At 51.4% G+C, this 23,674-nt stretch overlaps 1 protein-coding gene and 1 long non-coding RNA gene across 7 annotated transcripts in view; both read left to right on the top strand.

The window, feature by feature from the left end:
- Positions 1-9,363, top strand: part of AK8 (adenylate kinase 8) — a 132,221-nt gene extending 122,858 nt beyond the window's left edge. For all 6 annotated transcript variants that reach the window (XM_008524358.2, XM_070595427.1, XM_070595430.1 and 3 more), the window contains 2 exons: positions 7,791-7,871; positions 9,031-9,363. In XM_008524358.2, the coding sequence (XP_008522580.1) occupies positions 7,791-7,871; positions 9,031-9,268 (319 nt within the window). In that variant the 3' untranslated portion in view covers positions 9,269-9,363. The remainder of the gene's footprint in view (positions 1-7,790; positions 7,872-9,030) is intronic.
- Positions 9,364-11,484: 2,121 nt separating this feature from the next.
- Positions 11,485-14,626, top strand: LOC139079615 (uncharacterized). The gene is made up of 2 exons (XR_011533372.1): positions 11,485-12,614; positions 13,329-14,626. It is a non-coding gene; the product is annotated as an uncharacterized lncRNA (long non-coding RNA).
- The last annotated feature ends 9,048 nt before the right edge of the window (positions 14,627-23,674 follow it).

The raw sequence follows: 23,674 nt of genomic DNA, 5'->3' as shown, positions 1-23,674 counted from the left end.
TGAAGATTCTTTGACGATCATGTCATCTGCAAATAGAGACAGTTTTATTTCTTCCCTTTCCATTTGTATGCATGTCATTTCCTTTTCTTGTCTTGTCGCACTATCCAGGACTTCCAGGTGATGTTCAGTAGGAGTGGTGAGAATGGACGTCCTTGCCTTGTTCCTAATCTTAGGGGGAAAGCAGTCAGTCTTTCACCACTAAATATGATGTTAGCTGTAGTTTTTTGGTAAATATCCTTTATTGGATTGATGAAGTTACCTTCTATTTTTAGTTTGCTTAGAGTATTAATCAGGAATTGATGTAAAATCTTGTTAAATGCTTTTCCTGCATCTATTGAGGTGATTACATAGTTTTTCTTCTTTAATTTACGAATGATATGGTAAGTTACATTGATTGACTTTCAAATGTTGAACCAGACTTTCATTCCTGGGCTAAACCTCACTTAGTTGTAATGTATTATTCTTTTTATATATTGCTGGATTCAATTTGCTAATATTTTATTGAGTATTTCTGCGTCTGCATTCATGAGGGATGTTGGGCTATAGTTTTCTAGTGTCTTTGTGTGGTATCAGGGAAAGATGGCCTAATAAAATAAGTTCTATTCTGTCCTCTTCTACTTTCTGAAAGTTTGTATAGCATCGGCGTTATAGTTAGTGTGGAATTAGTACTATCCTATGGCTCATATATTTTGGTTCATCCCTTTTTTATATACATGTGTATATTCAGAAGCTCATTAAATTGTAAGTTTATTCAAGGCCAGAGAACCATCCCCTCCCCCTGCCTTCACCATAATGCCTGTTAACTACATCATAGTGCTTATTTTTTCTTGTGGTAAAATATTCATGACAAAGTTTACTATTTTTTTTTTCTAATTTTTCTAACTTTTTATTTTTATTTATTTTTTTATTAATGTTATGATAGATTACAACCTTGTGAGATTTCAGTTGTACATTTTTGTTAGTCATGTTGTGGGTACACCACTTCCCCCTTTGTGCCCTCCCCCTACCCCCCCTTTTCCCTGGTAACCACCGATCAGATCTCCTTGTCAATATATTAACTTCCACCTATGAGTGGAGTCATATAGAGTTCGTCTTTCTCTGACTGGCTTATTTCGCTTAACATAATATGCTCGAGGTCCATCCACGTTGCTGCGAATGGGCCAATTTTGTCTTTTTTTATGGCTGAGTAGTATTCCATTGTGTATATATACCATATCTTCTTTATCCAATCATCAGTTTCTGGGCATGTAGGTTGGTTCCACGTCTTGGCTATTGTAAATAATGCTGCGATGAACATAGGGGTGCAAGGGACTCTTGGGATTTCTGATTTCAGGTTCTTAGGATAGATACCCAGTAATGGGATGGCTGGGTCATAGGGTATTTCTATTTTTAACTTTTTGAGAAATCTCCATACTGTTTTCCATAGTGGCTGTACCAGTTTGCATTCCCACCAACAGTGTATGAGGGTTCCTTTTTCTCCACAACCTCTCCAACATTTGTCGCTCTTGGTTTTGGATGTTTTTGCCAATCTATCGGGTGTAAGGTGATATCTTAGTGTAGTTTTGATTTGCATTTCCCTGATGATTAGCGATGATGAACACCTTTTCATGTGTCTATTGGCCATATTCATATCTTCTTTTGAGAAATGTCTGTTCATGTCCTCTGCCCATTTTTTGATCGGGTTGTTTGTTTTTTTGTTGTTAAGCCCAAGTTTACTATTTTAACCATTTTTAAGTGTACGGTTCAGTGGCACTAAGTACATTCACATTGTTGTGCACCGTCCCCACCGTCCACCCACAGGACTTCTTTCATCGTCCCAGACTCGAAGTCTGCACCCATTGAACAGCAACTCCCCATCCCCACCCCCCAGCCCCCTCCCGGCCCCACCATTCTACTCTATGTCTCTATGAATTTGACTACTCTTGATACCTCATACAAGTCGAATCATACAATATTTGTCCTTTTGTGTGTGACTTGTTTCATTTAGTGTAATGTCTTCCAGATTCATCCATGTTGTAGCATGGATCAAGATTTCATCCCTTTCTAAGGCTGAATAATCTTACACTTCGTTTGTCTACTCATCCACTGATGGACATTTGGGTTGTTTCCACCTTTTGGCCATTGTGAATCATGCTGCTGTGAACTTGAGTGTGCAAATATCTGCTCCAGTCCCTGCTTTCCCTCATTTTGGGTGTATACTCAGAAGTGGAATAGCCAGATCATATGGTAATTCTATTTCTAAGTTTTTGAGGAACTACCATACCATTTTCCACAGCAGTTGCACCATTTTACATTCCCACCAGCAGCGTGCAAGGGTTCCACTTTCTCCTCATCCTTGCCGACACTTGTTGTTTGCTGGCTTTGTGATAATCGCCATCCCGAGGGGTGTGGAGTGGGATCTCATTGTGTTAACGTGTGGTGCTTTGTGTAGAGTTTTGCACACAGTGGAGGTTTACTGGTTGAGATCAAGAGGCTAACCAGGGCAGGCCCCTGCCTCTGGACAGGACCGAACACTATTTATTTAAAGTCATTTAGTATACATCATGTCTCTCAATTTACCAAACCTATCCATGGATCCAGAGAAAGTTCCATCCCTCAGTTTCTGGTGAATTGAGCTCTGGAGCCGGGGGTGAGTTTCACGGCCTTTGAGGAGGAAGGCTTCCTTTGCTCCCCAAACAGAGCCCCAGGCAGCATGGCCAGAGGGACAGAGGAGGGTGGGTCCAGATCGCTGCTGTCACTGGATATCTGATGCCAATGCCCTGGGCGGCAGAGTGAGCCCTCACCTCTCTGGGACTCAGTTTCCCCACCTTGTACACTGAGCACGTTGGATCAGAGCAGTGGTTCTCAACCTTTGCTACATACTATAATCACTTGAGGAGCTTTAAAAAAATCTCCATTCCCAGGCCACACCTTGGGCCAATTATAGCAGAATCTCAAGGGGGTGAGGCCCAGGCCCAGTATTCTCAAATCTTCCCCAGTGGTTCCAGGGTGCGGTCAAGGGTAAGACCTCAGAAGAGAGCCACGGTTCCCACGCCTGCCTGAGCCTGAGAATGCCCTGAGCTGCTGAGTTACAAACACGAGTCTCCCAGCCCCGCCCCTGCAGGTTGTGGTTTGGTGGCTCTGGGAGGGGTTCCTGGAACCTGTATTTAGGATAAGCCCTCCAGAGGATTCTCATCATCAGACAAATCTGGGAACCATGGGATCAGAGTGGCCCTTCTCCCACTGTGATGTGCGTACGAGTCACTGTGGATCTTATTAAAGGTAGACTCTGATTCAGTGGATGGGCTGTGGGGCTGGAGCTTGCAAGGGGTGCTGATGCTGCTGGTCCGGGGACCCTACTTTGAGTAGTGAGGGATTACAGGCCTCCCAAGGTACCTTCCACCTCCCTCCTGAGGCATCCACCAGCCTGAGCTTCTGCAATCCCAGAGCAGATGTGGCTCCCACCCCTGGTGAATCCAAGCACCCCCTTTGCTCACACACTAGGAGGGGCGCTGCCCGGCATGCCCTGCTTCCAGTGTTCTTTGCTTTCACCGTGCTGCCTTGCCTGGCTCTGTTACCGTAAATGAGCACAGAATACAAAACACTGGCAAGTGGGGACACACGTAGGGCAGCATTTCTCTGTGGAGTGGCTTGGGCTGCACCCGCCACCTTGCTCTGGCGCTGTGGCACCATTAGCCTGGCTAATCAGAAGCTTCCAGCAGGGAAGCACGGTTCCTCTCCAGCAAGGCTTTTCCCAGCAATGCATTTCAACTTCCAGTTTGGTGTCCCTGTGCTTCTGATCTTGCCAGCCTTCCACAAGCCGTTGAATGACGACAAGCGGTCTTGAAATGCTGGGTTAAAAATCTTTCAATTGTGGCTTGTTTGTTTATGAAGCAGCGTCAATTATCAGGGATTTCCAAACTGCCTTTTCTTCTACTGGCGTCGGCATCCAGAGCGTCACCGTCAGCCGCCAGCCTCGGTGACAGCCGTGTTTTGGTGTTGCTGTTGCTCACAAGTCCTAGGTGTGAGGGGGGGCCAGCATGTTTGGAGTGTAAGGGATAAAAGTGTGTTGAAACCCCTGTGCTCCCCATGTTCAGACGCTCCCCGATCTTGCATGTTCTATCTGGTGGCTGTTACTTTGCGGCACGTTGTGAATGGATATTATATGGAGAACGTGTGCAGGGAACAAGTGGATTTTAATGGCTCCTCCCTGGCCCCCAGGCTGCTGGGAAAGCCACTGTGCTTGCTCTGTGGAGGGGCGGCTGCAGCTGTCAGCAGGTACCAGCGAGGGGTTTCTTACAGCTGGGCAGAAGTGAACCTCAGCAAACAGTATGGACAAAATGAGAGAGGGAGGAGAAAGACAGTGGGAGAAGCTGGCCTTGAAGGAGAGAGAATGTTTGGTTCAGAGACTCACAGTTTTTAAAGTTCACACATTTTCCGGAAGCAAGTAGCATTGGAGAGACTAGATATATTAGGTGTCCTTTGGATAACAATTGCAGGAAACCCAGCTCAAACCAGCAAAAGAAATTTTATGTGCTCATGTCAGGGAAACATTGAGGAGTGTGTTGGCTTCAGGCACAGCTTGATCCAGTGCCCCAAACAGTGTCTCTCGCCATATCTCTGCTCTCTCGGGGTGGGCTTCATTCTCAGGTGGGCTCTCTCTGGATGCAGGCCCCAGGCAACCCCAGGCTCCCATACCATTAGCTTATCAGCCCCAGCAAAAATGAAGCTCCTTTCTCTCTGGCAAGCTGTGGGGCAGCCTCTCATTGGCCTGGCTTGGCTCAGCCTACATCCTGATACGATGCCTGTGCCCAGGAGGAGCCGGCACTTGGATAGGCCACATCTGGGCCTCCCACATGCCCAGCCCTACAGCCCAGCGGTGAGTTAACTCCAAACGAGTCACAGGGATAAAGGGCATCAGAGTGGCTCCCCAGAGGAATCAGGAAAGTTAACGTGCATCTATCAGTAGATGGAAGCAGCGTATGGGGACTGCATGCAGTATGTGGGCAGCCCAGCTCTGTCACATCCGCATAGTCTGCCAAGGCCGCAGCTTCATCTCTCTGCAAAACACAGGGTTATGACTCAGACCTGTGACTCATGATCATTTTTAAGAACTGACACCCTAGGGGCCGGCCCTGTGGCCGAGTGGTTAAGTTCACGCGCTCCGCTGAGGCGGCCCAGGGCTTCACTGGCTCGGATCCTGGGGGTAGACATGGCACCACTCATCAGGCCACGCTGAGGTGGCATCCCACGTGCCACACCTAGAAGGACCCACAACTAAAATATACAACTATGCACTTGAGAGATTTGGGGAGAAAAAGCAGAAAAGAAAAAAAAAAACAAAAGAAGATTGGCAACAGTCGTTAGCTCAGGTGCCAATCTTTAAAAAAAGAACTGCCACCCCTTTGAGAATCTTTTGAGAAACATGGACCCATCCCCTCCCAGAAAACACATGTAGGTAAGAATTTGTATCTAATTCCAGAGGACCCAGGACCTGCAGGGGGCCCTGGTTCAGAACCCCTGGGCCAGGTGTTCCCCAAGGCCACCGATTCCAGTCGCTAGGGGAAGACTGGGCTCCCTCCCTTACCTGCCAAACGAGACGCTCTGGGCCAGGGGCGTCAGTATCCTGCATCACAGGCTCCCCAGGGGATTCTGGTGCAATTGGTCGCTGAGAATTAGGGAAACATGTCTAAGATCCCTTCCAAACCTGGAATTTAGCATCATTCTCAACTCTGCCAGTTAGTGGAGTCTTTTGGCTGGGATGAAAAAAAATCAGGCAGTAGGCAGAGAGAGTTTAAATAGAACACTAGAACTGTGTGTGACTAATTCAGTATTCAGGCCTTCACATTTATTCATGGGTGTCAGGACACTAGTTGGGGCTGGTCATTGCTCTGGGCCTACGAGGTGACACCTGGGCCTAAAAGGTTAGTCCAGCTACGATGAGGACCAGTGTCCCATTGGACCCCCCAAAGCTTGGTGTCTTGGGAGCCCGATCAACATGTCTGGTGAACTCCCAGGATGACAGTGAGGGGCTTCTCTTGTTCACTAAGTTGGAGGAGCCAGAGCCGCCATCCTAAAAAGACTCCCACCCTGAGAGCTAAGGTGGGAATCTTGTTTACGTGTGTTTTTATTGTTAACTTAGATGTGCTTCTTGCCTGAGTTTACTTGAAAGTGAAATGAGCAAGGCTTTGGGTGTACAGGGGCTGTTTGTTGTCACTGATGTCCCCACTGGAAGTTGCACATATGAGTCATCGAACCCTGATGTCAACAATGACAACTCTATTAAATGTCATGTCTCAGTTCCATACATTGGGCTGGTACACATGCGAGCTTACTACAGTGCCTGGCATACAGCAGGCACTCAATAAATATATGTATGAATTAATTAAAGGACAAATGAGTAAACAGTAAGTGAGCAATGGAATATTCCAGAAGTTACTTTTTAAAAGCAAACTGAGATGGTTTAACGCTAGAAGACAGGGCCTGGATTAGATCCGTGGGCAGGAGCCACGAACACTTGGGCCCCGGCCCCCAGCCTACCTCTCCCAGCCAGGGCGACAGCACCTCTCGCCTGTCCTGTTTGTCCCAACCCTGGCACTGCTGACATTGGGGCAGGTAAGTCTGTGTGGTGGGGGCTGTCCTACACTCCGACACACTGTGGGATGTTTAGCAGCATTCCTGGCCTCTGCCCCAGTTGCGACAACCCAGATGTCCCCATATATTGCCAAATGTCTTCTCGGGGCAAAATCACCCCCGATTGAGAAGCTCTCTCCTCAGGTTTTATATAAATATGGGGTTCCAGTGCCAGAACAGGGGGATGAAACCATCTACACTGGGGTGCAGGAGACATATTCCCAGGCCCTCTGGCCGTTATCGGAGGTGAACGCCGGGGCTTTCCCACTGGGTTCTGATTTGGGCCGTTGACCTTGGAGGGTCCTGCTCCCTTGGGTCTGGGCTCCTCTGTGAGGGAGCTCAGGATGACCAGCCCTACCTCTCCAGGGAGGGCGTGGGGCAGTCGGGGAGCCCAAACCCTCGGGGAGGGTGTCCAGCAGTGGCAGTGACTAAAGCGTGGCACCAGCTGCTGGGTTCAAGCTCCGGGTATGCACACGCCCTGCATGGAGCTCGCCACATACTCTGTCTCGTAATCTTCAACACTGGGCGACTCTTAGCCCATTTCACAGTTGAGGAAACTGAGTCCAAGAGAGGTTGTGTTCACGGTCCAAGGTCACACAGCAGGTTCATGGTGGAAGTGAGATTCTAACCCAAGTCCACGTGACTCCAGAGAACACGCTGTCCGCCCACAAGGACGGGCTCTGCTCCCCAACAGCTCACCAGAAGAATGACCCCAGGGAGTCCCACCCCACCAGTGATGGGGGCTGGGAGCTGTCCCTGAATCAGGGCTGCAGAGAGCTTCCACGGCAGGAGCCCCACCTGCATCTATCCCCGGGGACCACCGAGAGTTTGGTACCCCGGGGCCCCCGAGAGACGGCTCCCAAGGCTCCCCCCACGTGCGTGCGTGACATGATGCCCACCTGGTCTCAGGGACGAGAATCTAGCCTGCAATTCTCTCCAGCTGACCGTGGGCTGACTGTGGGCTGACCGTGGGCTGACTGTGGGCTGACAGTGGGCTGACTGTGTGCTGACCATGGGCTGACTGTGTGCTGACCGTGGGCTGACCGTGGGCTGACTGTGGGCTGACTGTGGGCTGACCGTGGGCTGACTGTGTGCTGACCGTGGGCTGACTGTGGGCTGACAGTGGGCTGACTGTGTGCTGACCATGGGCTGACCGTGGGCTGATTCTTTCCCTGCAGGGTGTTCTTCCTGAATGTGCCATTCGATTCTGTCCTTGAGCGGCTGACCCTGAGAAGAACCGATCCCATCACGGGAGAAAGGTTTGTGCCAGGCTCCCGGTGGGTGGCCATCTGAGGGCGCCAGGAGCCAGGCCCCGCTAGGGAGCCTCCTCTCTCAGTCTGGCTGACCGATGCCACGGCAGGATGGCTCCAGGGGTGCCACTGGTGACTACTGACAGAAACTCTAGAAAGGGGGTTCATCCAGCCAGCTCCTCTGGCAGCGTCTGTCGATCCTCTGCCTGGACGAGTAGCCAGGAAATTAATGTCCAGGGCTCTACAGAAATTGGCGGAATGTTCACCCACTCTGTCTGGGTAACAGCTCTGACTCAGCATGTGAAATGGTGCCTTGGGCAGGTGTCACCTGCGCCCCTCACTGGGCCTTTGCCCTCACTGCAGTGCGTCCCAGGCGTGGTTGCTGTACAAACACATCCCCATGGGAACCAGCTCGCCTGTGAGCCTTCCCACAGTTACGAGGGGGAAATTCTGGTTTTGCTTTCCAGTCTGACCAAGTGCAATCACTGCGTTTGTGTTGAAACATGGTTTAAAGTTCCCACAGTCACGAAGCGGTGGAAGCTTCCGTCCTCCCTGGTAACCAGCGACTCAGGAGTGGAGCAGGGAGGGGCAGGAAGGAAACACCAGGCTTCTTCTAAACTATGGGCTCCTCTCGCATCCTTGCTGCTGGGGGACGTCTCTCGCTGACCCATGTCAAGCATGATGACCCTGCCCCTGGGGTCTCCCCCAACAATGACTGTCTGTGGCACTTCCTGTCATCCCCTCTCACGTTTGTTGTGATAAAGCCCCATCTGACTGTAAGCTCTATAAACAGAGTCAGCGTCTGCCTTGCTGACCGCTGCATCGTCAATAGCAGGTGTCCTGCCAGACGCATAGCAGATGCCTCAGAAATGTTGTTAGGAAGCAAGAAGAAAGGATGGGAATGAAGGAAAGGAATTGACACAATGTATCTTTCTATTCTGTCCTCCTATTATTGGTCTGTATCCCTCTCCCCTGGGCAGGGACCATGTTTTGGGTCTTTCTGTAGCCCCCGGACCCAGCTGAGGGTGTGTACACAGCTGGTGCACAGTAAATGTCTCATGGTGGTGGTGCTGGTGACCAACTTGGTCAACAGGAGGACAGAGGGCCCCTTTCTCCCCTGCCCTCTGGGCTGGACCACGGGTCACCTGCTTCCCCTCCTCTCTCGTAGGTACCACCTCATGTACAAGCCACCCCCAACCACGGAAATCCAGGACCGTCTCCTGCAGAACCCAAAGGATGCCGAAGAGCATGTTAAGTTCAAAATGGACCTGTTCTACAGGAATGCTGCAGAGCTGGAGGAGTTCTATGGGCAGGCCCTCACTATCAACGGGGACCAGGACCCCTACACGGTCTTCGAGTACATAGAGAGCGGGATCATCAATCCTCTGCCCCAGAAAGTCCCATGAGGGCTCAGAGCCAGGAGCATCCCCCAGGGAAACAAAGTCAACCCCCACCCCAACCTTCTGGAGCCTCAGCCAGGCCAATAAAGAATGCTGGGGCAGTCTCGTGTGTTCTGGAGGTGAGGTGCCTGGAAGACGGCCTTCTTCTGTGGTCTGGGAACACAGGACAGGCGAAGCCAGGGAGGCAGTGAAGCAGGCCGGGTCAGACCTGGCATGAGTCTCGGCTCCAGCACCAACGTGCGGTGCGGCCCTGGACGAGTCACCGAACCCTCGGAGCCTCTCTTTTCTCACAACCAAAGCAGGGGTGCTAACGGTCCCCGCCTCAGGGGCTTGCTGCGGGATCCGAGGGGGTGGTGCAGGCACGGCTCTCAGCACAGGGCCTGGCACACAGGCAGCTCTCGAGAAATGTGGTTTTAAAAAAGCTCCTGTGTCCGGAGCAGTGCCGCCCGGGAGCCCCCCGGAGTGCTGGCCACCCTCTGTGCTGTCCAGCACGGCAGCCGCCAGCTGCAGGCGGCTCTTGAGCACTTGGAGCGGGGCTACTGCAACTGAGGAGATGGCTTTTAAATTGTATTTAATTTTCACTAATTTGAATATAAATAGCCACCTGTGGCCAGTGGCTGCCATGTTGACAGCGTAGTTCTAGACACACTTAGCTATTTTTTGAGACTCGCCTGGAACCCCCTGGAAGGCCTGCTTTCAGGCCCCACTGAAATAGCCCACAGCACCAGGAGTGGACGCCAGAGGGGCAAGACAGTGCCGTCTTAGGTGAGAGGAGCTCTTGACCCGCTTCCATGGGCCCCGCCCTTCCTCCCATTGTTTCCTTTTCCCTTGTCAGGAGCGTACTTGCGTGATGCCCCATTGACAGGAGAGGACACTGAAGCTGCAGAGGGTAAGTGACTAGATCCATGGCTAGACCTGAACCCAGTGCTCTGCCTGCAGGGCCGCTGTAGACCAGGCCAGCCTGAGCCTGAGATGGGGGTTCCAGCCTCAGGGCTCTGGGAAGCTCGAAGACTCTGGGCCTGATGGTTAAAGCCCCTTCTGGCTTGGGGCGACCCAGAGTCCCTCCAGCCATGGTAGCCAGTGACTGTGCCAGCCAGCACTGGCATGCATGACCCACGCCTCTGGGCCTGTCCTCTGCTTCTGCCCCAGTCACTGGTGGAGCCCCCTGCCTGCCCCAGCCAGGCTTCACAGGGCTGGCTCCTCTCTGCGGAGTGATGACTCAGCCTCTGCACCTTGCCCTCTGGGAGGCAGCTCAGCCCGCAACCCCCTCTCCTTGCCCTGCTCAGGCACTGGGTACCACCTCCTCACCTCCATCAGGGGCCGCCCCTGCCCAGGTCCCACCTCTTCCCAACCCCCATAGGGAAAAGGGTATGTACCCTGAAAGCCCGCTGACAATGGGCTCCTGCCCATTAAGCCTCCTCTGGCCCGGGAGGCTCCAGGAGGGGTCCCAGTTGTAGGCCATATGGCCAGGTTGCAAATGCTCCATGCTTTGTGATGACACGCCGCCTGCTTGTACCCAGCACCCTCAGCTTGGAAAGGGCAGTAAGCTGGGAGGGTGGCCAGCCCCAGCCTGGCTTAGGGACCACTTCCCTTACTCCCACTCTCTCCCTCTGCCTGTCATTCTGGGTACCAGAGAGTGTGGTCTCATGTTACAGAACTCTAGTGAAACACCATTTGGATGTAAATCTTTAGCCAAAGACGTCATAAAACATTCATTTATTTCGTTCACCTAGTAATGCTTACTTTGTGGATGACCTGCTCTCTGGATCACCATTAGCCTTCCTCTTCATCCACCTGCGGCCTCCCCGCCCCCGACCACCCCCCCCCCCCCCCCCCCGCCTGCTCTGTGAGGCAGGTGATGTCCCTGTCACAGCATGGGCTGTGGAACCAAGCAGACTGGGTCCCCATGCTGCTGTGTGACGTTGGGCAAGTTACTTAACTTCTCTGGATCCTTGTAAAATGAGAGCAAAATTAGTCATTGCCTCCCAGGCAATACTAACAAAGTATTGTGGGATGATATAAAGGCTGAAAACGGCCCGGCACACAGTGCCTGCTCAGTAAAAGTAGCCGTCACCGTCTCATCTAATTTTCACAACGCCCCTGAGCTCAGTGCTGTTTTTATTTCTAAGTGAGGAAATTGGGGCTCAGAGGAGTTAAATAATTTGCCCAAGGCTGCGAGTGGCAGCGGGGGTCAGAATCCACGTCAGCGCTAGCCAGTTCCTGACCTCCAGGTGATGAACGGTGAGGCCACCTGCTTTCCTGCTGTCGCCGTCGGGGTTGCAGAGGGCATCCGGGCTCGTGGGCCCCAGGCGGGCTGGCCCGGCAGAAGGGCTCCACGTGAACGAATGTCGCCGGCGCTCGCGCGCCGCCCCGGCATCCTGGTTAGTGGCGCCGGTGTTGGTTGGGCTCCGGCGCCGCCGTCGCCTCGGGCACAGCGCGGGCTTCATTGAGATGCGCTCGGCGCGGTCGGGGCGCGCCCCTCGGGTGCACGGCGGCCGGGGCGCCCCGCCGGGGGTGGCCCTACACGCTGCTGCTGGTGTCGATCGCTCCCCCGGAAACGACGAGCAACGGCCTTCATCTCGCCCGCCACGCGCAGCCCCTCCCGCCGCTTCGCGCCGCAGAGCTCCCCGGCTCCGGGCTCGGAGGCTGCGGCGGGAGCCGGGCCCCTCGCATCGCAGCCCGCAGCTCCGGCGCGCGGCCTAACTGGGCGGCCTGGCTGCGGTTCGTTAGCATCCGCTTCCAGCCGCGGTGCGGTGGTCGGGGCCTTCCCGGTCCGGAGAGGCCCAGGCCTGTGGCTGGAGGGCAGACGTCGTGGTAATTTCCGGATCAGCTGCTGTGCTTGAAGTTGACCGAGGTCCGATTAATGGGAACGTGCAGGAGAACCAGCCGCTGCCGGTGTTGTCCTCGTTAGGGGAGCTCCTTGGTTCATTTTCAACCCCTTTTATCATAAGATGTCACGCAAACTCTTCCCCCTGCCTCGGCTCCCAGCGCTTCTCCCCGGCTCATGCCTGCGTGTGTACTACCCTCTCCCTGCACCCCCCCCCACGCCCCCCCCCTCCCCGCCCCGCGGTGGGAAACCCAGACGATGCTGCCCGCCCCCACCCCACAGCCTCCTCAGGTGCTTCTGCTGTGGGACCCACGCCTGGCTGCCGCTGAGGAGACCCGAGTTACACCTGCTGGTCACGCAGAGCTGGGCCCATCGCTTCTCTCTCCCGGGAATTTGGAAGAGAACTGAGGGCAGTGGAGAGGATATCTGGGGTCTGTCGGGCCCAGCTGGCAGCACAGCACAGCAACGAAGTCCATCTGGAGAGAACAGAGAGCAGCAGGCACAGGCCACCTCATCTCTCAACAAGTGTGTATTGAAGGCCTCTGTGTGCCAACGCTGGGAATATAGCAGAGGAAAAAAAGGACAACATTTCTGCCCTTATGAAGCTTCTGTTTCACAGAGATGATGCCAGGAAGCTGGGAGAGACCATGTGATTTCTGATGGTTGCTGAGACCCGTCTCTGCCCTAGGCTCCCATGAGCACACTAACCCTCCCAGCAGGCTCCCTTGTTTTTGCCTAGGGTGTCAGACAGCGTTCACAGGCACCGTGGTGTGGGGAGGACCAGTCTACAGGTGTGCCCAGGCGCCACGGGAGCAGGCCAGTGGGAATTTAAATGAGACCAGGACTCATGGGCGACCCCCAGGGGAAGGCAACTTGGGAGCTGAGTTTTGAGGCACATATGAGCGTTCAGAGGCATGAAAAAAAGTGACCGTTGACCATGGAACACGCTTCCATTTATAAAAATAGAAATATAACTGTATTATAAATATTTTTATTATTAAAATGTTACTTATTAAAAAACTCAAACAATACAACAGAGGCGCATCACATAGAAAGTGAAACTCCAGTCCTCGCCGCAATAAAACCCTTGATTGTCCTTCACTAGAGATAGCCAGGGTTAAAAGTTTGGGGTGAATGAATGGATGGATGGATGACGGCTGGAAAGATGGGTGGGTGTGACACCAGTGGGATTGTGTTGGACATACCGCCCTGTAACCTTCTCTTTTTTTATTGTGGTAGGATCACTGAACAGGAGATCCACCCTCTCAACAAATTTTTCCCTGTGGGTACCGCATTGTCAACTACAGGCTCGTCGTCGTTCCGCAGGTCTCTAGACTTTATCCATCTGCCTGAGTTCCTCCCTCCTCCCAACCTGGCACCCACCATTCTGCTCCCTGCTTCTGTGAGTTTGGCTATTTCAGATACTTCATATTAGTGAAATCATGCAGTGTTTGTCCTTCTGTGACTGGCTTATTTCACTTAGCATAATGTCCTCAAGTTTCATCCATGCTGTCACATATGGCACTTTTCTTTAGCAAAACAATTTCCTAATTTTTTCACCAGCAGTCCAGGGACATCAAACAAGCTATAGTCACGCGCCATGTAACAATGTTTCGGTCAACGCTGGATGCACGCACAACCGTGGTAGCAGGCTGTACCATCTAGGTTTGTGTAGGTACGCTCTGCGATGTTCACACTGTGACGATCTCAGAATGTGTTCCTGTCGTTAAGCGATGCGACTATCCTGACCTGCCAGTCTGCTCATTCCTTCCCCGGGGCAAGAAGGCTGAGCTCAAGGTTCGCAGCTGTCACTTCGACTTGACTATAACTGGTTTTTAGTGATGCCCAAGTGAAGTCCAGTTTTTCCTGTCAAGCTCATATTTCCTTTGCAAATCTTGTCCAACTGAGCTGGGGCCCAGAGGCCAGAATAAGGACACTGATGTCTAATTTACATGTCAAGAGCCAGCAGACAAGCTTGGTTATTCTCAGAAACAGCAGGACATTCCACTGACCTCCATGTGGAGAGGAAGAACAAAAAACGTGGAGTGTGCACAGGCCCAGGTGGGAGGTGCCGTGGGCTGAACCTGCCATCTCGGGTTCACGGGGAGGCGGTGCCTGGACGTTTGCAGGCGGTGGGACCTCATCTGCGACGGTAACCTTATGCTCTCTACAAAGCCACAAGAACTGGAAGGCAGACATTCACATCACATGTGGTGGAGGGAGATGCATGAAAATGAACTTTATAGCCACTTGAAAAAAATACATATATATCACAATCCTGTTAAGATAGATTTCACATATCATAGAATTCACCCATTTAAAGTGTACAATTTAATGGTTTTTAGTATATTCACATAGTTGTGCAACCATTCCCACTAACTAATTTTAGGACATTTTATTCCCCCAAAGAACACCCCTGTGCCTGTTAGCAGTCACCTGCCATTCCTCCCATATGTAGCCTCTAGCAACTGCTAATTTACTTTCCGTCTCTATGGATTTGCCTGTTCAGATCATTTCATATAAACGGCATCACACAATATGCGGCCTTTCTTCACTGTCTTCTTTCACTTGGCGTGTTTTCGAGGTTCGTCCACGCTGTAGCGTGTATCAGCACTTCATTCCTTTTTATTGAGGAGTAATATTCCATTGTCTGGATGGACCTCATTTTGTTTATCCGTTCATCAGTTAAGGGGCATTTGGGGGCTGTTTCCGTTCTTTGGCGGTTATGAGTAATGCAGCTATGAACACTTGTGTACGAGTTTTTGTGTGGACGTGTTTTGATTTCTCTTGGGTACATGGCGAGGAGTGGAATTGCAGGGCCATATGGTAATTCTATGTTTAACCTTTTGAAGAACTGCCAGCCTGTTTTCTAAAGGGCGACACCATTTGACATGTCCTTCAGCAGTGTGTGAAGGCTTCAGTTTCTCTATATTCTTGCCAACGCTTGTTATTGTCTTTCTAGCCATCCTAGGGATGTGAAGTGGTGTCTCATTGTGGTTTTGATTTGCATTCCCCGATGGCTAATGACACTGAGCGTCTTTTCATGTGCTTATTGGCCATTTGTATATCTTCCTTTGAGAAATGTCTATTCAGATCCTTTGCCCATTTAAAAATTGGGTTGTTTGTCTTTTTATTATTGAGTCATGAGTTCTAGTATATTCTAGATATAAGTTATTTATCAGATATGTGATTTGCAAATATTTTCTCCCGTTCTGTGGGTTGTCTTTTCACTTTCTTGATGGTATTGTTTGTAGCACAGATTTTTTTTTTAAAGATTTTCTTTTTCTTTTCTCCCCAAAGACCTCCAGTACGTAGTTGTATATTTTTTAATTTTTTATTTTATTTTATTTTATTTTTTAGCAAGATTAGCCCAGAGCTAACTGCTGCCAATCCTCCTCTTTTTGCTGAGGAAGCCTGGCCCTGAGCTAACATCCATGCCCATCTTCCTCTGCTTTATATGTGGGACGCCTACCACAGCATGGCTTGCCAAGTGGTGCCATGTCCACACCGGGGTTCCAAACCGGTGAACTCCAGGCAACCAAAGCAGAACGTGCCCACTTAACCACTGCACCACCGGGGCCGGCCCAATAGTTGTATATTTTTAGTTGTGGGTCCTTCTAGTTGTAGCATGTGGGACGCCGCCTCACCATGGCTTGATGAGCAATGTCACGTCCATGCCCAGGATCCAAACCGCCGAAACCCTGGGCTGCCGCAGCGGAGCATGCGAACTTAACTACTTGGCCACGGGGCCAGCCCCATGAAGTTTTTAATTTTGATGAAGTCCAATTCATCTATTTTTTTCTTTTGTCATTTGTGGTTTTGATGTCATATCTAAGAAGACTTTGCCTAATTCAAAGCCATAAAGATTTACTCCTACATTTTCTCCTAAGAGTTTCATAATTTTGGCTCTTACAGTTGAGTCTATGGTCCACTGTGAGTTGATTTTTCTGGATGGTGTGGGGATACAGTCCAGCTCCATCCTCCCACATGTGGATGTTCTAGCCACTTGTGTGAATGTCTCTGAGCAGCCCTCTGGGAGAGGTGCTCTCTAGGGCAGTGTTCAGCATGTGAGAATCATCTGGAATGCTTGTGAAAATGAAGACGCCTGGGCTCCATGCCTGGAGATCCTGGATCAGCAGGGTGGGGCGGGCCGGAGATGTGTTTTCTAGGAGACACCCCGTTGCTGACCCCGTGGTGGAGGGACTGCGGACTGGATGTGGAGGGTCACTGCACTGTCTTGTGGAAGGTCCTTGTAGTTAGAACGTAAAACTTCCGAAGTACCTGGAGACGTCCATTTCTGGCAACGTGGCAGATTAGATGGCCTGGCGACCCCTCTTAAAAGACAGCCCTAAAAATTCTGAATGAAATATGAAAAATAAACCTCTTAAAATTACAACTGAGCTTGCGTGAACAAGTGAGAATATACAGAGACCAAAAATGACAAGAAAGTATAAATCCAGAGAGACAGGTGAGGGCTGGAGCCAGAGCCACCTGGGAAGTGTCTGCTGACCCCTGGTGGCCCAGGGCTCCGGGTGACAAGGACTCTGCCTGGGAGCCGGCGCAGAGTCCTCCCAGGTAGAAAGAGAGACTGGGAAGGAAGATTGGCAACATGTTTAATGAAACGGGATTGGCGTCCGGAATATGTAAAGAACTCCTCAATGTCACCAAAATGCAAGTGGCCAAGTGGAAAACTGGAAACAGATACGGGCAGGTACTTAGAGGAAAACATGAACGGTCAATTAACTTTAAGAAAAATGCTTGACCTTATTAGTAATCAGAGAAATGCAAATTAGAGTCACAGTGAGATCTGCCTGCACATGCAGCGCCAGCATTTAACAAGACCCACAACACAAAGTGTTGGAGAAGGTGGAGCCGCTGGCCCTGCCGTGCAGTGCTGGGGGAGGGAAACGGGCTTAGCCACTTGGGAAACAGAGAGACAATCATCTACTAATGCTTTGCACGCCTCCCGCGGGACCTGGATCTCCTCTCCTGGTGTCGCATGGAGAAATGGGTGCAAGGCGCACAAGAAGACGTACGTGGGAATGTGACTGGCGGTTCTATTTGTATTAGCCCAAACAGCACAGTGTCCATCAACTGCAGTATATTCATACACGAAATTACCCAAGAAAACAAACTCCTGATAGATGCCTCGATATGGACGTCTCAGAGCCAGACGCAGAAGGATACACATTGTGTGATTCCATTTATATGAAGCTCAAGAAAAGATAAAACTAATCACTGTTGATAGAAATCAAAAATAATTAAGTTACCTCTGAGGGGGTCGTTGCCTGGGGACGGGCACCGCGTCTTGTAAATGCTCTGTATCAATCTGGGGAGTGGTCCCACTCCACTCTTAAGGTGTACTGAAGGTCTGTGGCCTCTTTGTAGACGTTATATGTTAAAATTTAAAGTTGACTACATTTGAGAGAGGTGTAGGGAGCAGCACTCACATGACTGAAGAGAAAAATATGAAGAAGACAAACGGGCATTGTACAGAAGGAAACACCCTCCTTAGAGATTAGGGAAATGCATACTGTAGCGGACGGTGTCACACCCTCCAAGCCTGGCAGCTCGGTCCCAGTCTGGCGGTTCCCAGGATTGGCAGGATGTGGAGCAGTGGGAACCTGGACGGACTGCCGGGGGCGAGGGGATGTCGGGGGTCCAGGGCAGGGGGGCGATGGCCATCACTCTGGAAAACAAGGGGCTCATCTGGTGAAGCGAAGCTGCGGCTGGCCGTGACCGGGCCGGCACTAAGAGGCCTTGGGTGAGTTGATAACTGCGCTCGTCACCTCAGGAGCTCGGGAAACTGAAGATCGTAAGAGCCCCCGCTTTCGCCCCAGAGATTCCTGCCTTCATGCGTGCAGCTGGCCTTGGGCACCACTCTCAGGAACAGTCCAGTGTCGCCAGGTGCACACGCCCCAGCCTGAGGCGGAGCTGAAGTGCCGCAGGGGGCGGAGCTGAGAGAATCAGGCCCGAGCAGGGTGCCTGGGCTCCCGGGCTTCCCTGGGTGGCCCGGGGGACTCTGTGAGATGCTGCACTGGGGTCGCCCCTCGCTCCACAGTGAGTCTCCTCAGCGGGGCCCCGAGTGGCAGACGCTGTGGTTTCTCATCAAGGAATCACAAGGGGAGGGCGATTCCCCCTGGCCTGGCCGGAGCCGCCCTCTCACCCAGCTTCCTTTGCCTGTTTAAGGAGAAAATCAGGAAAGGAGCAAAAGGGCACGAAGCCTGGAATGGAAGTCCAGCCAGCTGTGCCGCTAGCCGTGTGACCAGGTCCTTCCCATCAATCGAGGAGACAGGAACTGGGGCTCTGTGCTCTCCCTGCCTTTAAAGAGCTGTTTAATTATGTTTGAGGAGCCCGGGGTATAGTGTGAATAACTGTCCCAGTTTGCCTGGGACAGACAGAGTTGGAGTTCCTGGGATGTAGGATTCTCATGTTTAATACCGGGCCAGTCCTGGGTAAACCAAGATGAGTTGATCATCCCACCAGCCCGATCAAACCCTGGAACCACAGGCCAGCTGCTTTCAGGGTTGAAGGTACTTCACAAAGCCTGGACCAGGCACCATCAGGGTCCTCTGCATCATGGCTGTTGCTGCTGAGGAAGAGGAGGAGGAGGAAGGCGGGAGGGAGGAGAAAAGGAAGGAAGCCCACCAGATCCAAGAACCCCCTTTCTTCTGCAGTGTCTCTCTAGTACCTTCTCTTGACAAAGTGTGACATCGTGCTCACTGCAAAGGAGAAATGCCGGAGAGTCCAGCCCATTAGAGCGGAGCAGGTACTGAAGGGCGAAGCTGGAGCTGAGTTAATAAATCAATAACTGGCACGGGTGTGTCATTGATTTGTTTGTTTTTATTGCTGAGTAATACCCATTCTACACCCGGAATACATAATAACCCCCACGTGAATTGCTGCCCACCCTAGAGTGGAGGGGGTGCAACATAACCAACTCACCATCGCGGGCTGGCTGGTCTCTGTGAGGGTGGCACCATACTGAGCTCACTGCTGGCTTCTGCTCCTGACATGCTGGACATTCAGCAGCAGCGGCAGCTGGATGGGTCTTGATGTGAGAAACTCCCTGACGTCGGCCCTGAGTGCCCTCCACCCCGCCATCACAGCTGCACTTTGCAGCCCCATTGTGCAAGTGCTGGGGTGTGAGAAGCTGGCCAGCCTCCGCTGGATGAGTTGTTCTGTCCAGCTGGTGTTCAGTGCCTCCTCTCTGATGGATGCTCTCTGGTGGGTATGGACAGGAGATGCAAAAATTCCCTCACTTTGTGCTCATTCCCATAGGTGCAGCTACACGTGTCTTCCCCAGAATTTCTTGTTTCCAGTTGCCCAGTCTGTTTCCTTCATGGCCCCTGACGGGTCAACCACAGCCATTCTCCACCGCCCAAGAACCTATGCATAGTCTTACCTCAGCCCATTTCCCTCTCCAAACAAGGGAAATAACTAAGTGTACTGCTTGAAGCTCAGCCCACGGCAAGGATTTCCCCTCATCAGTGTCTCTGGAGATTATCACCGAGTGAGGTTGTAATGTGGCAATAGGCCATTTTGGGTTCGCATCAACACGCTGAGCCAGCTCATCCATGAAACAGGCCAGTTTCTTTCCTCCCCCATCAGCTGGTCATAAGATATTCCCCAAGAAGCCATAGGTGTGGGCTGAGGGAGAGGCACCAAAGGGACAGAGAAGGTGACATGGGAACACAGGCCATTTCTCTTGTAACTTACTCATGTCCTTTGAACCTGTCCAGAGCCGACCCTGCAAACACTATCTTGTTTGTGCAGCTGTTTTTTGCTGCATCGGCCTGACCTCATGACTTGTTAGATCTGATCGTACCTAGCTCACGATGCGAAGCTCTGGTCGTATGGTCACTTGGCGGACGTCCCATTGTCAGGCACGTGGTCTGCACCAGAGCCCAGTAGCACTAGCAGGGCTCTACTTAACAGTGAGTGATGCTCCGTGGCAGAGGCGTGGCCTTCCTCCAGGACCCTTGGGGTCTGTACTGCAACTCTTTAGGGCTTGTTGGAGACCCCACATGGCCTCCTAACCTACACAGCTATGTCCAGCTCCACTGGATCTGCTGGGTCACATGCGCACGTGACAGGGCAGCTTGCTTCACCTGCTGTGGAGCCCTTCCCTGCTGTGTGCCCCACATTCAAGTGCTTGCCACTTCCTGTTTACCAAGTCCATTAGGATGCTGTCATCTTGTAACAGACCAGCATCATGTTTTGTGTAATGAGAAGATGAATGTCTTTGGATTATACTGCGATGAAAAGCAGATGAGTGTTTCGGGAGGAGAGAAGAAATTGAGACCCATTGGAACACATTGATTTGTAAATATATAATTAGCTAATTTAGTTATTGAACAACAAAATACCCTAAATGCATGTACGTAACCAGCAAGGGGGTGCTAGGTTGTAGTGGATTTTAACTCTCTTGATATGTAGTTAGAGCCACAGTTGTCATACATCGTCCTAGTTTTAATAAACAGTCAGTGGGTGTTTAATTTGTGTCAGTATTTTGCCGAGCTTCCTTTGACGCCCCGTTTTTCATGATTTCTTATCAGGCTTATTCTGACACTCTGTCTTGATCAGGCTTGCTCTGACATTTTGCTCTTTGTGATTTTTATCAGTATCTCTCACGCTGCCCCCTACGGTGTGTCTAGTACGTCTGACAAGCCACGTCCTCTAACATTCCTCAGTGAGGCTGCACCAAGTTCGGCTTCCCCACACGAGCAAAGGGAGGCCAGGACAAGACAGTGAACATGGACTTCAGTCTTTGCCAGGTGAAGGCAACTCCTCTTGGTCCTCCTGTCCGATGGGTGTTGAGAAGATGGCATTTGCCTCGTCAACACGCCACATGTCGATTGCCAGAAGCTCTGTCTGTTCTAGTAAAGACGTAACATCTGGCATAGCTGCATTGGTGCTATGACTTGATTATGTTTAGAGAAGCCCACTGTCATCTGTGGTGACCATCTGGCTTCACAGGGGCCCGCCCGGGGCACTAGACAGAGAAGTGATGGAGACTGCCGCCACCACAATCTTTAAGTCGTTGAGGGTGACAGTACCTTCATAGTGCCACCTGAGTTAAGGTATTTGCCTCTGATTTACCATCTAGGCAGGGGCAGCAGTTCCAGGGGCTTCGCTTGGCCCTTTCTCCACAGGTCAGAGAACCAACGCTAAGTGGAACCATCCCGAACATGAACTCTGGCACTGGGGAAATGACCACAGAGTGGGTTTTCAAGCACATTGGCTCCCAATTTTTGGTTAAAATCAAACAAAACACTCATTATCTACCAATCGATCTCACCCATAAGAACCCCCTGGCCTATTAGCCATTGCTGCAGACCCCCGAGTAACAAGGCTCTGATCGCCACTCCAGCCCGCCCATTGTGGCAATTATATTTCCCATTCTTTAGCAGTTCAGTGCCCCCACTGGATCTCTGCTATTCTGGAATCCTATCATCATTGACACTAAGAAGTCCAGGTCCTCGGCAACAACTCTTACTGTCAATCCTGGCCTGAGGACAGCTACCACCAAGCTTCTCACTGACTTAGTGCCCACCCCTTGCTTTGGCCAAAGGAGCTTCCTCTGGTCTCTCCTGGCAAACATGGCCGGCTGGTGGGCGCCCTGGTCTTGCGTCACCCCTTCGAGCGCGCCCCTCTCTCTTTCCGACCTGCTGCAGACCTGAGGCAGCTCTGGCCTCCGCGTGCCGAGGGCTGCTTTGGGGGTCCCAGCTTCCCTCAGCCATCCACCGTTACACAGGACCATCTGCAGGTGTCCTCGCCCGCCACAGAGTGCTTCCCATCAGTAAGCTCTCCTCCACACAGCCTCCGTTCTCCTCCCTCTCGGCCCCGAACTCCCTGCTTCTGCCAGTGCAGGTCTGGCAGCTCTGGTGAGCGCGCAGCATCCTCCCCGGGCAGGGACTGTAACGCTCCACGTGGGTGAAGCTGAAATGAACCCGTCATGACCTAGAAGGAATGAGGGGAAGCGAGGGTGGACCTGGAAGAGGACAAATATCACCTTGTGAGGCTTCAGGTGGTCTTGGCGTGACCCCCAGGCGATCAGAGGTGCTCTCCTTCCTCGAGGGCAGGGACTCAATCCGATGGCCGACAGGCGTCCAGGGAATCTGGGATTCATTTAAGTCCCATCCCAGACTTCAAGGTCCTTATCAGGAACCTAACTTTAGTCTAGATCGTGGCCGTGCACTCAGACTCCTTCGTCGCTCCGAGGACGTTCCCCCAGTCCGATGGTACCTGTTGCTGACTGGCACGTGAACCGATTCCAGGGTCGCACCCTGAAGGTCTGCTTATGGTACCGACTGTCTTTGTTTAAGTCCCCCCGAAGCAGACTGAAATAAGGACTTTGGTGTGGGTAGTTTATTTGGGATGTGATCCAAAGCAGCAGAGATGAAGCAGCGAGGAGAGTGAGGCGGACAAGGGGGAAACCGCAGGATGAGGGTTAATGGCGGGCTGCTGCGATGAGCTCAAAGACACAGGGGAGGCCTGAGGACACGCGAGGGACGCGCTGGCTTCCCTCCCCGCTGACTCGTGGCTGAGCAGGCCCGCCGGTGCTGGAGAAAGGCCTCAGGCCGAGGGGTCCAGATCTCAGGGCAGGAGGCTGCACTGCCAGCCCTCGGCGTGCTGGGGAACTCAGGACGGAGGATGTGGGGAGAAATACCATCTTAAAAGCAGCCAGAGAAAAAGGATACATTATATATAGAGAAAAAGCAATTTACCACAATGGAGGCCACAAAACAATGGAACTAGATTTTTAATGTGCTGGGAAAAAATAAATTTATATAATTTACACTATATCCTGTGAAAATATTCTTCAAAGATGAGAGTAGGAAAAAGGGAAAAAAAGATTAAATAAATGAATGCATATAAACCAGTTTTTTTTTTTTTTTTAAAAGAAAACAGCTCAATATATGTGTCAGGTAAACAGAAGCTGAGAAAATGTGTCACCAGGAGAGCTGCACTGTGGTGAATGCTAGTGGCACCCTGCCTTGCCAGGGAGATTCCAGCCGGAAACAGATCTACAGGAAGAAACGAAGAACGACGACGTCTGGACTGAGTGTGTCCCTCCAAATTCATAGGTTGAAGCCCTCACCCCAAAGTAATGGCATTGCAGACGAGGCCTTTGGGGGTGGTTAGGGTTAGAGGAGGTCACGAGGGTGGGGCCCGCACGACAGGATTAGTGCCCTTAGAAGAGACGTCAGGAACCCTGCTCTCTCCTGGTCAGAGGTCATGTGAGGACACAGCGAGATAGCCGCCGTCTACAAGGCAAGAGGCCTCAGAATGACACCTACCTTGTTGGCACCTTGTTCTTGGACTTTCCAGCCTCCAGAAATGTGAGAAATAAATTTCTCTGTTTAAGCCACCCAGTCGATGGTATTTTGTTGTGATAGTCTGAGCTAAGACAAGTGACTGTTAAAATAACTTTGTATGTTGGGTTTATAATGTATGTAAGAGGAAAATACATGACAATGATAGCATGAGGGTTTGGGGACACAAATGGAACATCAACGACCTTTTGTGTTCACATAGTATGCTTTTCCATCCTTTAAAACTTTCTGCATCCTTATATTTTA

The sequence above is a fragment of the Equus przewalskii genome, chromosome 26 (genome assembly GCF_037783145.1).
Source record: "Equus przewalskii isolate Varuska chromosome 26, EquPr2, whole genome shotgun sequence".
Classification (NCBI taxonomy): domain Eukaryota; kingdom Metazoa; phylum Chordata; class Mammalia; order Perissodactyla; family Equidae; genus Equus; species Equus przewalskii.
The sequence above is the reverse complement of the archived record's forward strand: the minus strand, read 5'-3'. Positions and strand labels throughout refer to the sequence as shown.